General features: G+C 37.3%; 2 protein-coding genes across 2 annotated transcripts; both read right to left on the reverse strand.

The window, feature by feature from the left end:
• Positions 1-752: 752 nt before the first annotated feature.
• Positions 753-5,239, reverse strand: LOC146752537 (kinesin-like protein KIF20B). The gene is made up of 5 exons (XM_085531710.1): positions 4,612-5,239; positions 2,903-3,103; positions 2,609-2,735; positions 1,929-2,071; positions 753-913 (listed from the first exon to the last, which is right to left on the reverse strand). Exons 1-5 carry the CDS (start codon positions 4,834-4,836, stop codon positions 833-835), a joined length of 777 nt encoding a protein of 258 aa, XP_085387836.1. The 5' UTR covers positions 4,837-5,239; the 3' UTR covers positions 753-832.
• A 773-nt stretch (positions 5,240-6,012) lies between these two features.
• Positions 6,013-14,241, reverse strand: LOC146752538 (kinesin-like protein KIF20B). Its single transcript, XM_085531709.1, has 8 exons — positions 13,953-14,241; positions 13,387-13,448; positions 13,065-13,184; positions 11,650-11,845; positions 7,999-9,202; positions 7,420-7,558; positions 6,569-6,691; positions 6,013-6,173 (listed from the first exon to the last, which is right to left on the reverse strand). The coding sequence occupies exons 1-8, from the start codon at positions 14,143-14,145 to the stop codon at positions 6,042-6,044; spliced, it is 2,169 nt and encodes a 722-aa protein (XP_085387835.1). The 5' UTR covers positions 14,146-14,241; the 3' UTR covers positions 6,013-6,041.
• Positions 14,242-15,235: the final 994 nt, after the last annotated feature.

Below are 15,235 nucleotides of genomic sequence, written 5' to 3' on the forward strand. Positions count from 1 at the left end.
ACATCAACTCTGGAGCCTAAAGCCACAGTCAGAGAGGCGAGCACCAGCCTCGGGGCATACAGATGTGAACCCCTATTCATTCCCACTATCTCCCCTGGGACTCCATTGAGCGCTATGAGGCCACATTAGTCTTCACTGGTTTTTAATGAAAATTACAAAACCATGACATCTGCACAAGAGTCACCTTCACTTCCCTGTTGTCTTTTAGTCTTGCTTTTCCCTTTCACTGCTGCTTTTCCCATTCACTGCCGCTTTTCCCTTTCACTGCCGCTTTTCCCTTTCACTGCTGCTTTTCCCTTTTAGTCTTGCTTTTCCCTTTCACTGCTGCTTTTCTCTTTTAGTGTTGCTTTATCCTTTCTCCTGAGAGTGTTTTTTACAGCTAGTTAGCTGAGAAGGGTCGTAAACACGGTGCAGCTAAGCAAGCAGCCATAACACCTGCAAGGAGAGCAAGAACAACAGGATGCCCTGGGATGGTGAGAAACTAGCCATGGTTCTGGGAACTCAGCAAGGGAGTAGCTTTCAGTTGATAACAACAAGCTGTTAAGATACTCGGGGATAGTATGTTATTGGGAACCAATGATGAGCTCCACTTTTGCAATATGTATGAGCTAATTATCCGTATTATAAAGGTACATGCAGGCAAGGAATAAATGAGATTCGCTGATCATATGTCAATGACAGGTGTGGTCGTCTGCTTTTCTCCCGCCGTTCTGCAACAAACACCTATATACAAATTTAAGAACACAACGGAGTAACTGTTACTGTTTATTAACAACCAGTTTTAATAATATGATAAAAGTATGTCCTGAGAAAGGGGAACAAACACGCTTCTTCAAGGTTTTTTAGCTGTTCTGGATCTCAGCCGTCGCTTGATGATCAGATGATCACTTTCCTTCTTTTGTTCCTCAGATTCCTGAAGAAAACATTTCAAAAGTTACTCATGTTTTCACACAAGACTGACAAGCTCTTCTTGACACACGCAAACATATTTCTTCCCCTAAATGGATTTCAGAATGGAATTTGCTTATTATATTTTATTCAGAAAACTATGGGATACCGAGATCATTTTAATGCAGCTTAATCACAAGGAACAAATATGGAGAATGTACAAAATCCTGTTTATCTTAAAAAAGCACACACGTCTGAGGAAAGCCTGAAGGCAGCTTTCATTTTGAAATACTTGTTTTCAAAAGAGTATTATAATACTTGTTTTGTGAAACATGAAGCGTTCAGAAAACATTTTTAGCCTCAATCCCTGTAGCTATGACTTGCCCAGAATTTCAGTTCTCGGTTCAGTTCCATGTTCTCAGAACTACAGTGAGAGAAGGAATTGTCTCATCTTCTTCATCCTCTAACAAAAAAAATAACATTTTGGTTTCTGCCCCTATCATTCGTCAAATCATCAAAAAATTCAGAGGGATATTACAGTATGGGCAAATGATCACTTTGCGGAAAAGAAAAAGGACTCTAATATAATTAAAAGATGCAGTTCCAACAGAGCAAGAATGTTCTTAGCACAATAGCTGCCGACAGAGTCATGAAACTGGCACATCAGATCCTTTGCAAGTTGGCTTAGACAGGAGATCATAGTTTAAGCATACCTAAAAAGCTGTCTAAGTTGTGCTCTAGAAAAGCGTGTAGTAGAATAATCCCACTCCAACACATTGAAATTATCTAAGATTCCAAATTAGAAGACATCTCCGCGATTGCTACATCACCTACTTAGTAAACTGTAAGCCAGCCAAACACAGAGATCTTTGAGGATTGTTTTCTAAAACAGAACAGCAGGAAGACCAATAAGAATGACTTGGTAGAAGAAAGAAATACCTCAGTACTTTCAACCTCCTCCTGCAAATAGATGAAACCTCCAGTCTGTTTGGACTCCTTAGTAGTTTATTTTAAGCCAAGACTACAGTATAATCGCTTACCGAAGAAGCAGGTATATCTAGAGGGCCAGAAACGACAGTGGAATACAGCTTCCTTTTGGATCGTTTTGGCTTGGTCTCTCCTTCTTCGAGACTTTCAGGTTCGTTTGATTTAGGAGAACTTACTGCTGACATCAGCTTCTTGGCTAGAAGAAATTTGTTTTGATACATAAACCAATCAACTTACTGGTTTTGTGAGTCTTTAAATCACTGAATGCAAAAAAAGCTTCGTAACAAACTTGGTTTATAAATGACACGTAAAATTTAGGTGAAAATACTCAGAAATTGTATTTGTTCATCGAGGTTCTTTATTGCTTCTATAGCTGAAACAGTTTATAGCTTCAGGTACGGCAGCTTAAAGCACGCATTAAAATGGAGTATGAAAGACAATCATGGCTCAGAAGTCGCTGGAAGTCAGAAACTTCAGCAGGAGTTAAACAACAGGCCTAACTTTCGTGCTGACAGAAGCACAAGACAGAACCAACTTTCTCTGTATACTTGTAGGTTTTCACAAATGTAATAATGAATCTCTGAAGAGACGAATAAATGCATTTACTTCATAAATCAAAGGACAACTTAACATGGCAGACAAGTCTAAGAACACATACATTAATAGCCTACAGCAGAAACAAGCCATTCTACAATGTCTAGAAAACATGGAATAAAACTTATTCTACACCAACCTTTAGAGTGTATAATAGAAGGAGAGCTTTGAATAAAATCTCCAACTTTTTGCAGTGTTTCATCCTTCTTTTTAGTCAGTCTTGAAGCATGTACTCGCTTTCTCAGGAAGTAGTCTTTTCCGGATTTCTGTTCAACAGAGATGTGAACATGTGAAACAACAGATGGGAAAAATCTACTACTCATACTCTGACCATGCCAAGGATACTGCTATCACATGTGAACATCTGTTTTTAATAACTGCCATGCATATTTTTTTTTTTATTATTTTGTTTTCTGTTGGGTCTAGGTCATACCTCATCCATGTCATCACTTCTTTTCTTTTTTGCCTTAGGCATTTTCACTCCTAAAGGTATCATGCTGCCGTGCTGCTTTATCTCCGTCTTATCAGGTTGCAGAAGTGTCAGTGGGATTTCCAGCTCCGGTTTTGGGAACCGACTAGTTTTGCCATTTTCTGCGGACACTCCAGAAGAGTCGAGGACAGTTTCCAAATGCTCCTGATAGCACAGAAGAATTTTAAGTGCAAGTGTTAAGGTAGCCATGAGATTAAAAAGCTATAAAGCATCTGGAAAAGGATATGTAAGCATTCGATTTTCCTGCTGTAAGAACACTTGTAACAGAAGGAGTCTATTTCAGTTTCAGCAGAGTTTTACCCCTCTTTCCTAGAACTTGTTACATTTAAAATTATTTCCAATCTATGATCACAAAAAAAGTTCTCCATGTTAAACTGAGCCTGATACTTTACAAGTCATTTTTTCTCAAGGGCACAGACAACTACACTTTTTTTTAATAGAGAATGGTGGTAGAACTGACACGATTTTCTTCATCTCAACTCTGCTGCGTCAGAACTGGGCAGGAACAGGAGCATTTGATTCAAGTGTTCGATTAACTTCCAGCTTAATCTTAGGGAATTTGCCATTCCTCTTCTACACTAGAGATGTTATTTACATAAGTAAGGTCCAGCTGGCAAGGTGCAAGCCCAGTACAAGTCATTAAAGAACTCCATTGCTATCTTTTCCCTGGAGAGAATACAGACATTCAAGCAATGACACCGTACTTAAGCTGAAGGCTATCATGTACCTGCTCATGGTCAAATGGCAGCAAATGCACAGCTAAGTGACAGAGAAATGTCAGTATGCATTTCCCCAGCAGCACTTACTGTCCACAATCCACCCAATCCTGTTTTTCTCAACAGGAACAACAAAGTCAGAACTGAGATCACCTGGACTCCTCCTTCTCTATGGCAGGAATTCAGCTAGCATATCAAAAATGAGTTCAGATGCTGGTTGAACACATGGAAGACAGGCTGCTGGGGACATCAGAAAATGGTAGATGGCTGCTTCTACTGCTGCTAGTAACTAGCAAACTCCAGTGTCCCAAACACAGACTAGCAGCTTTTACTACTTACACTGTTCCGACCCCCTGAGGGGAGTCTTCTTCCTCTCAAAAAGTTACCAAAGATTGTAGAAAGACAAAAAGTAGTCAGAGCCACTTTATCAGGCTCTGCTAAGAATCTGAATGGAGTATCACCACCCACTGTATTTCCAAGAATTAAGTTGGTTAATAAATACTTTGTTTTTAAAATATATGTAACTGCTATTTTATGAAAGTTAGCAATTAAAAACTTATATAGGAATGATTAACATCATCTGCTAACAAAACAATATCCAGAAATCCTGCAGAGGAAGAAAATAAGTTCAATTTGCTGTGCCCGTTTCAGTGGCTCCATGAATTTTTTCCAAGTAACTTATCTAATCATGAGCCACTTCATAAGCATTAACATGAGGAGAGTTTTCAACAGCACCTGAAAAAAATTCATCACACAATTGTTTCAACAGCTTTTATTCCTATCAAAGGCTATAAAAACAGGTGATCTGATCACCTTGAAAGGGATAAATAAATTAAAACTTGGGAATTGTTTAGAGAACATGAGATCTTTTCCTACTCATTCCTTATCAAAAGCAATACAATCACAACATTTTCAGATCTGAAGTTTCATACTAACCTCAGATTCATTTAATGAAGTGAGGCTCCTAGTACATCGACGTGACAAATAATTGTCTTCAGCTTTGCATCTTAATGGAATACTTTCTCCAGTTTTAGTTTTGCTTTGTTGTTTCCTAGGCTGTAAATATTTAAAAGGAGTAAAGATTAGGCTATGCATTAGACCTCCAAAGTATCTCGAGTTTTCTAAAGTTACAGTGTAAAACCTCAAGCTCAGACGCCACATGAACACGTAAGCTGAAACACAGCACAAGTGTGGGAAGGTAGTAACATCTATTCATTGTGTGATCTTCAGATACACCCTACTGGGTCTCACTAACAGTCTCAGGCAGTATTCTGCCTCCAAAAGAGAGAAAGCGAGACATTATTTAGGGACAAAATCTGTAACACTGGTCGTTTTGTCATCCATTCCCCCCATACTCTGCACGCTCACAGCTGCTAAGTTAGAACACCAAAGGCTAAACCTCTGCCTAATCTTCAGCATCCACATACGAATACATGGAAAACTGCATGGAAAAGTTCCATAATGTACACAGAGAGATGGTGTTCTAGTAAATAAAATATTTTTGAGAAGATGAGAGCTCATGTTTGAGTGGAAGACAAAAAGAACCAACAAGTACTCATCACTGAATATGTAGTTAAAGGACTATATGCTAAGAAAAATGATTCCAGCTCCAGTATCTCCTAGGAAAACAGAAGAACAGAAAGGGGTTAACAAGATGTTAAGTACTTACTTTCTATAAATATAATCATACCTCATATAATCATACTTCATAGGGGAAGTTTTGCTATGAGAACATCTTTCTTCTCAGAGAAAGTGAATCCAAACATTCTCAAAACAGCACAACTCATTTAGCCTTCTGTTTAGCTTCTGAAATTCTATGCTACGGCTTAGATTGGCTATCCTGATTAAAAGCTGGATGTTGAAATAAGAAATGCAACTTCCAGAGATCATCCCCCCTCTGCTTTTTGATGCTTCCCTTAATCTCTCTCCACGTCCCCTTCTGTCTTTTCATGCCATTGTAGATACTACCTCAGAGAAAGCAAAGAAAGTAAGAAACCTGAGACAGAACTACTGTCTGAGTATTGAGCCTAGCTTGGGATCCGGAAATGCTGGGAATTATCAGAAAAAGCTACAGATGTCCAGTATGATTGTAGGATCATAAGCATCAAACTGACATCTGCTTATCTGAACTACTGAAAAAATTGAAATTTTAGTAATTAACAGAAATTCTGTTTCTGAAGAACAAAAATAAAAGCTGGTGCTTTTTTTGGTTAGTTGCACATGATGTCAATACGACAGTGTTCAAGAACAGAACCACACCCAGAATACAAAGAGCAGGTACAGGAGTTTTACAGAATTTATGGGTAGCTAATCAGGTAGGAGGAAAGGAGAGCTGACCTTGCTTGAATCCTTTAAGGCAGATTGTCTCAGTTTGCTATTTCTGTCTCTTTTTGTATGACATTAGAAGCCAAAGTTTTGAGCTGTTCTTCCAAAGCTTCTACTAACTGATCTCTCTCCTCACGCCACTTTTGAATATTATGGTCCTTTTCCTCCAGCTCCTATATTTCATGATGAAAGAAAAGCATACACAGTAGAAACAAGCAGAATCTTTAAGACAGCCTAGAATTAATAAGGTTTTCATATAGCATAAATAAGGACTCAAGCTGATAAAAAGAGTTTATGGTAAGACATTTCAATTAACATATCGTGATGTCACTCAACAAGATCAGGTTACATGCATGTATTACATATGTATTTACTATGCAGATTATTGTATTTAAAGCAATCTGCCAGTGCTCTGTAGTGACTAATTATTTGAATATCTTTCATGGTCTACCGCTAATTTCAGTTGGCCACTTTCATTTTGCTCCAATTTTTTTTTTTTTGACCTTTTTCCTGTTGCTTGGAAAACCTGCATCATTCATGTAATAAAAATTAAGAGCAAGAAAAATACCTGTTTAAGTTGTTGGATAGTATAGTCTTTATAATCCAGCTCATCCTTAAACTGGTTATTAATCCTTTCAAGTTCATCCATCCTGTTCCTGAGGGATTCCTCCACAGAACGCATCGTGGACACCTGTAATGTAAGCACAGCTCACGGTTCATTAAAAGACTTCTGTAATCCAACCTGGCCAAATACTTCTTTGTTAAATAAAGAGGAATTCACAAACAAGTGCTGAGTAGGAAAACGACAGCAAGTGCAAGGTTACCAAGGAAGACATGAATTCATTTTTAAGCTTCAATTTTCCACCCCAAGCACACCCAATAAACTTGCAGACTAAGATCCTGCAAAATGGGTTTTAAAATATCTACTTGTTTAATAATTAAATTTTAACTATTAACATCACTGAAGCTGAAATTGAAGAAAAAAATATACATGCTTATATTAAAGAGCCTCTGGAAATTAGTCTATTTCTCTTCAAGTAAATAGCATTCTTCTTCCCAGTTATCAGCGTTTTTTCACAAGACTTAGGTTTTAGGCTTTGGAGTTACCACGGATACCAATGGCAAGTCACCAGTAACGTAGAGATAATAACAAGTCCCCTCCAGAGGCAGATTAGCTATTCTCTTCACAAACCTTATTCCAGACTACCAACCAACTTTACTTTCCTCTGTTCATTATCTATGCGAAACCATGTTTTAACTTCTGGTCCCCTCTAGAGCTTCAATGGCAACTTTACCTAAGATTTGCTGCTAGCCACACTAGTGTGAAATTTCCAGCTTCATAGTTAAAGTTTGAGAAGTTTTAACAGCAGAAAGCCAAGCATAATCTTACAGAAAAAAATATCTCAGTTGACTACAAACCTCACTTTGTACTTGCTGAATTTGTTTCTCGGCATCAGAATGTTTGTCTTTTAGATCTGCATACTCTTCTTCTTTCCTCTGCAAATCTTTTTTCAAATTCAGTACAAGGGCAGAACTCTCAGAAAGAATATTTTCTAGCCTTATGTTAAAAATAAAGAGACAAAGAACATTACTGTTACACATCTCATGGAAACAGCAATTACAGCTTAATCCATGCCCTGCCTGTTGGTTTCTATTTGTAAATAGACTCTTAAATCTATCTAGACCAGTGACAAGATTTAAACAATTACTTTTGAATTTCAGCTTGCTTCTCATAATCAGATGCTGAAGCAATAAATTATTCAGATGCTATTCTGAGGGATGTACAACAAAACCACCAGCAATCCCCATATTATTCTTTATTTCCTTGCACACTCCTGTTTTCCCTTGGAACTCAAGTAGCATACCAAAGCATCCTAAAGTAGTAGTTTGGCCATTGATAAGCATGCAGATGCATTAAGTCGAAGGGATGTTCCCATTAACTATTTTTAACTCTATTTCCTTCTCAAAGGGCTCTAACTTAACTCAGTGGTTACTTACGATTCTATACGTTGCACTTTCTCCATTTCACTCTTTTCCTTTTCCCAAAGAGAGTGTTTCATCTGCTCCAAGCTGTTTTTAAGCTGCATAACTTCTTGAATCAGATTTGCTTCTCTGCTACTTAACTCTTCAACCTTTTTGTCTGCATTAGCAGACTTCTCCTGCAGAGTTGCTGTAACTGTCTCCAGATTAACAATAATAGATTCTTTTTCTTTAAGTAATTCATTGAGTTTTGACACATTGTCTTCCATTATCTTGGAAGCCTCCAGGCGATATTCAAGCTCTCTTATTTTTACCTCACAGTTGGCAACTTCCTCCTGAAACTGTGCAATCATTCTCTGATCTTCTGCAGTCTTTTCTTCAAACTCCTGAGTTTTCTTCTCTATTTGCTCATGTAACTGATTCACAAGATCATCTTCCTGACTAGTGTGAGTTGTAATCTCACATAGCTTCATTACAAGTTGACGATTATGATTTTCAGCATTATTCAGTCCCGCCTTTAGGTTTTCATTGTCTTGAAGCAGTGCTTTGATGTGCTGACTTTTTTGTGAGGAAACATCAACAATACTTCTGCATACTTCCCAAATCCTTTCAAGACTATAGTTAAAGGAGAGGTCCTGCACAAGATCTGAGATGGAAGAAGTCTGTGACTGAATGCATGCAGAACTAATTTGAGATGTCCCTGGCTCATCTTTTTCAGAGTCTGAGGAATCCTTTACACTGACAAAGTCAGTACCGATGGCGTGAAACTCTAAGTGACATTTGTATAATTCATCTAATTTGGTCCGCATTTCTTTTACTTGTGACACTTTATCAATTATATATTCTTTGGCAACTTCTATGTTGTTAGTTAGTTGGGCATTTTTGTCTTCTAGTGTCATATTTATAGATTTCTGTTCATCCAGTTCAGAAGCAATTTCCCGATAGTCAGCTTGACCCTGCAGAATTTGTTCACGGAGGACATCAGCTGTTTCTTCAGAAAAAGAAAGCTCAATACGCAGGCTTGTTACCTGCTTACTGAAATCTTCTTTTTTATTTTTTTCTCTTCTGCATTGTTCTTCAAGCACAGTTAAATGATGTTCCAAGATTTCAGTTCTTTCCCTCAGTGCTAGTACTTCCTTTCGGTACGCGGAGCACTTTTGTTTCATGTGTTCAATTGTCCTTTGCTCTACAGTGTTCTTTTTCTTTCTCTCATTTACAACTACTGTAAAACAAACAAACAAACAAACAAAGAAAAAAGGGAAAAGGAATGTAGCTCAGATTGATTAAAATCATTATTACATAGCAGTTCACAACACCAAGTAGCAACTTCTAAGTGAAAAACTGTCACAAATATGCAAGCCATGCCCTCACATCACATAGTATTTGATACTAGTGAAGGAATTCAAGTCCTCTGAACACGTATTCAGGTGCCTCAGATTTCTATACAGAATTAACAGCAAAAGGTTTTCAGTCTGTAAGATCACTTTTACCATGGCACTACTCAAACCTTCCACTCCACACCAGTAGAAAATCTTATTAGATTTAAGAAACATGGGAACGAGATAGATAATTCACAGCTATATTCTTTCTATCTTCCGTGCTTCAGCAATCCCTATAAGGCAGCCAGGAATCACTCCATCTACATCTAAATGGTAGATAAACAGTTCTCTAAGAAATTTCATTCCAACTCACAGTCCTCTTACTTTCAAAAGAAAGATAAAATCCTGGACAAGTTGATCACTTAACTGTTGATATCTGTCTCTCTTATTCAGTTGATCTCTAAACAAAATATGAGGATTCCTACTTCTGTTCACACTTACTCTTTTGCATATAAAGTTCACTCATAAAGTTGTACAAATTTGCAGATTCAAGTTTCCATAAATATTCCATTAGCTTGGGGCTGTTTTTTTCTTTAACTGGTGAGCAATTAGCTAAAATCACATGCATTTTCTTTCTATCAAAAGCGACTTCTGCTGTATTTCATTATTGCTTTAGAATCCAGTTATGTCCATTCCATAATATGCATACTTTAAGTATTAAAAAAAATAAATATAAGTCAAGACTTACTAGGGATTGGGTCACCACAACAATATATTCCATGGTGATTCTTGTACAGTCCTTTTATTACTACAACTACAGAAATGCAGAATTTTATAGCACCCACGTGCAGCCTGCATTACATACAGATTCACATGTACTGCATGGAAACAGCCTCTTAACTCATCTAAGCAGTTTTATATACAGCCCTCAACTGATTTAAAAGTCATACTGAAGAAACAGCAGTGGCATATTCCACCCCAAACCAGGTTTTGGGTTTGATTGCTGCTCCCAGCAAAACTAGTGAGGGGAATATGATTTATAAGTAATCTAAACACTTTATGCTGAAAACAACAAGCAAGCACTAAAGCAAGATAAATAAGACTAGGGAGAAGATGTGTAATGTTCAGTCTAGAAGCTCCTTACACAGGAAGTAGGGAAAAAGCATTATTACAGAGCATAGGGAACAAGACCTAAAAGCTCAGAGAATGGTGTAAATACCCTGAACTTGAAGCTGAGATAACCTAGCATCTCCTAAAACACTTTTGCTTGTGCTACTTATATAACTAATTCTACAAAAGAACCAGCACAACATACCTGTGCTCATTGTTCTACTGTGTATATTTAACATAGCTAAAGAATATATATTAAGCGGTTTTTTAAATTGGATGCTATTAATACTCACAAATAGAAGAAAATTTTAACATGATTGAATACTCAGTACTTCTTAACAGAAAACTTCATGCTGACATTGTGACTATCAGCTACCCATTTTAATTCCCATGTGGAGCATTGCTGTCATTAATTTTTAAATGAGAGCTTTGGTCATATGATTATAACAAACCCACTACTATTTGGAGTATGGAGGAGTCCACATCCCTCCCTCAGTCTCTGGTAAGATGCTTATATGTGATGCCATTCAGTGGTCACATTAGGATTCAATATTTATGCCAAATAAAGGCAGCAGGGACAAATCATCCAAGAACAGCATCTCATCCAAAGAAGGCCTTGACTTTCTCCCTTGCACATATTTTGCAAGAGGAATACAAGAAAGGAAGGGAATACAGCTAAGTTTTAGATTTTCCCTTCTACATTGTATATGCCTTCCGTAATTCTAGGAACACTGATGCTCAGCTGTGCCCAGAAGTGAAGTTAAATGCATCAGAGCTTATCCAAACCATTCTGCTCAAATATTACCCATGAGCGAGCAATTAGCAGGTCGTCAACAATTTTGATAGTTGCTTCAGGAAAAACAAAACAAACAAACAAAAAAAAACACTTGAGCAGCTGATGCTACTCAGAAAATCAGCAACAGCAGTTGAAACAATCCTACAGAAACTGCTTTAAAACTATTACCAAATCTGCAAGTGCATCAACAGATGAGGAAAAAGCAGCAAAAAGGAAAAAAATAGTGCAAAAAACTTTTATTCTTAAGCATTCAAAAATGAACAGCATAGGACCTTCTGAAAAAGGGATATTTACATAACAGTTACTTCTATTTACAGTTTAACACAGTGGCTTTTCTCCTTATACCATAAGGTACGCGCTTCACAGCCTTTTGCTTCCGATTCGGAATAGGAAGCAATTTATTGTTTTGGAAGACACCCTGTTCAACGATGGAAGAAACTGTACCTTTCTTTGGAGGTGGCTCTTCCACAGTAGGCTTATCTTCATCAGTACTGCGCTTTCTTCCCACTTCCAACTCAGTTTTCTCTTGTTTCAGTGCTTCAACTGAAAGCACTGAAAATTGGCTGCTTTCAGTTCCTTTATTAGTGTTCTCTTCTGCCGGTTCTGCTTTAATGGTAGTTAAATGGTAGGTAGTCTTTTCCTGTATTGATATAAGATCAGTTACATTGAAGCTTAACAAAAGGAGCACTTAAGTCTCAGTAATCTTCTGTAGGCAAATATTTACACAAAACCATACAGCTAAAATATTTACCCGGTGACTCTATAGACATCAGTTACAAATCTCAATAGCAGACAGAACAAGTACACCTTCAGATAATGACAAGTGCAATACTCGGTAGAGTATACAAGGGAAAGCAAGAGCCTAGCAGGTTACAAAGTAAAAGACTTGCACACAATCAAGAGTTTACCAGTTTATCAAAGAATTTCCTGTTTCCAAGAAGTCAACAAAATTACAAACATGGTCAAAGAGCAAATGGTCAGCTCTCATACAAGTTCATCACATCACACTTCTGCTAAGCTGCTAAAATCACTTTCATCGTGACAGATATAATCCAACCTTAAAGCTTAGTCAGCTCTGTCACGCATATTTTAGATTGTGTCCTTGACCACAAGTGAAGCTTCCTTACTTACAAGATGACGATTGTTAAGCCATGCTGGCACTGCCAAGGACTGATTATTCATCTTTAGTAACTTATGAAAAGAAAAGCCTCAGAAGTGTTCAGGCCACACAATCTCACAGATAGAGTTGGAGCCTTGTTCTTGGAAGAAGTAATAGGTGAGGGCATGACTACTCATCACAGTCAGCTTTAATACCATGGAAATACTAAGTTGCAGTGATGCAGACAGTCAAAGACTAAGGAGGGTCAAGTTGCTAAGCTTACAAGGTTAGAGATCTGAGTGACAGAATTAACTATAAATGTTTTCAGAGCTACTTCAGGCTACCAAACATCAAAAAATGCACAAAAACCACCAGAAGTTGTATGCACACATACTTAATCAAGCTAGTCTTCACATATTCAGTAGCTCGCAGTACATTAGTCAGGATAAAGTTTTATGGACTGCATAGAACGTGGAGATATCCTGACCATTCATACTCGTACTTCCAACTCTACTCAACATACTTTTACTGTTGCTCTTCCTCTGATGTAGGAGTGTGAGGCAGGAGATAGTGGAACACGCTGATATTTTTGTTGTTTGTGTTAACAACAACTACCTTCAGATAAATTTGAATTGTTTACAATTTCAAGCGAGTACCAGCTACATACAGAAAATCAGTTTTCCAAAAATGTGTTGATTACAAGCATAGAATTAGTGTTTTCCTTTTTTTGTATAAGGCTATGGAGATGTGTAAAACTCACATAATCTTTTATTTTTTCTTCTGAATGAGATTTTAAGTCTTGTAGCTCTGTAATAATGTCATCTTTCTGCACCACGATGTCCATTAGCTCTCGAATCCTTTCATTTTGTGCATTCATTTTCTTAGAAAAAAAAATAAAAAAAATTCAGTCATCAGTTTCTAATGTAGTGTTAAGTAGCTGAATTACACAATGCATTAAAGGCAAATTCAGTTAAGCTAAGCTCGGTAAGAAATCTATTAATGGAGCCTACTGGAATAGCATTTTAAGCTACCACAAGTTGGTATTAAAACAATTTTACACAACATCTTCTTGATAAAGTTACCTCAGTTGCTTCTTTAAGTTGCTCATCAGACTCATCCAATTTAATCACCTGCATTTCAAAGTCTGTAACACACAGAAAAGGTTGTATTACATAAGTAGCCAATAGATAGTTTATTAAGTAATCAGTTTTTCCAGATATTCTAATGTTTAGGTAGCTTTTGAACAGATTAATTAATTTGCATGTGGTCTTCACTTATTGGGAGTGATTCAAAAGTTTTCTATATTTCTTGGAACGAAAACATTGCATCAACAAGACAAAGAAGAGTAGAGATTACAATATAAAAGTAAAAATCAAGATATAGATATATAAGATATATTTAACCCCATACTTATGAAAGCGTAAAGCTGCTAGTTGCAGTTTAAAGGAGAGGGGGGAAAAAAGAAAAGAAATAACCAAAAACCGTGGAATTGCTGAACCTGAATATACACAAGGAACAAACTATCACTTATCTACAGGCTATGGTTCCAAAGGTAGAACATCTCCTCTAATTCCTACTCAAACTGGTTATTTCTCTTTTAGATTAATGAACTATTTCTGTCTTCTACCTTTCACATCGCATAACTCACCTCTGTTCTTCTGCATCAGCTCTTCTTCAGTTTTAAGTAGTTTGGTGTTTTTCTCTGTTAGCTCTTCTTTGGTCTCCATCAGTTCAAAGTTAGTTTTCTCCAGCTGCTTTTCAAACCAGCCAGTATCTTCCTTCGGGTCCTCCAGGGATACAATGGAACTATGTGCTGCCTCAGCTTGCTCTTTAATATCCATGACATCATAATGCACAGAATCAAGAATGCCCTCAGGATCAACACAGGTGTCAGGCACTATGCTATGTTCTCCACCCTGAAACGTAATTTATAACCAGTTAAAACTGGTGAATAGCTGACTACATAATAGCTGTTATTTCTACAGATAGTCTGGATAGCCACTATGAAGACAGCCATACAAGAAGTTTTTAATTTCAGCTTCAAAACCCACCTCACAAATTCACATACAACACGACAGTGATTCGTATGGGGGGAAGATAAGTGGCATTCTAGTAACAGCTAATATATTTTATAGTATTTGATGACCACACTCCCTTTTTTTTTTTTTTTTTTTTTTTTAAATATTACCCCAGATTGATCTCCTTCAAATTTAACGTACAAGTTTGGACTCCCCTTTTCTTTGTATACAGCGTAAATTTTCATTTTGTGTTGCAGAAACAAGGAAAACGCCCAAATTCCCAAAGCTTTCTGAAACTGTTCTTAAGGCTCAGCAACTATTCCTGCTAGATGAAGAATAGATGTATCTTGCTCATCATACAGCAACACAGCATGCACTTCTTTGTAAACAGCCTTGTGTTTCTATAAGATGTGCCCATAACATTTAAATAGTAAAAAGGAAAATATTTAAGGAAAAAAAAATGAAAATATTTAAGAAAAAAAAAAAGAAAAATACCAGGGTGTCATGGTTTAATAATTTTGTAATTTTGCTATCAGTATTCCACATCATATCATCATATAAAGCATGAATAATTTTACTGCTCCCGAACACTTGCAGTATATCGATGATATTGTCGTGTGGGGCCATACAGCAGCAGAGATTTTCAAGAAAAGAAAACAGATAATCCTAATTCTTTTGCAAGCTGGTTTTGCCATTAAGCGCAGCAAGGTGAAGGGGTCTGCCCAGGAAATCCAGTTCTTAAGTGTAAAATGGCAAGATGGGCATCGACACATCCCAGCAGATGTGATTGAAAAAATCACTGCTATGTCTCCTCCCACCAACAAGACAGAGACCCAATCTTTTCTGGGAGTAGTGGGCTTTTGGAGAATGCATGTCCCAAACTACAGCCACATAGTGAGCCCCCTCTATCAGG

The sequence above is a fragment of the Coturnix japonica genome, unplaced genomic scaffold (assembly GCF_054131305.1).
Source record: "Coturnix japonica strain WE unplaced genomic scaffold, WE-NBRP24 Scf044, whole genome shotgun sequence".
Taxonomy (NCBI): domain Eukaryota; kingdom Metazoa; phylum Chordata; class Aves; order Galliformes; family Phasianidae; genus Coturnix; species Coturnix japonica.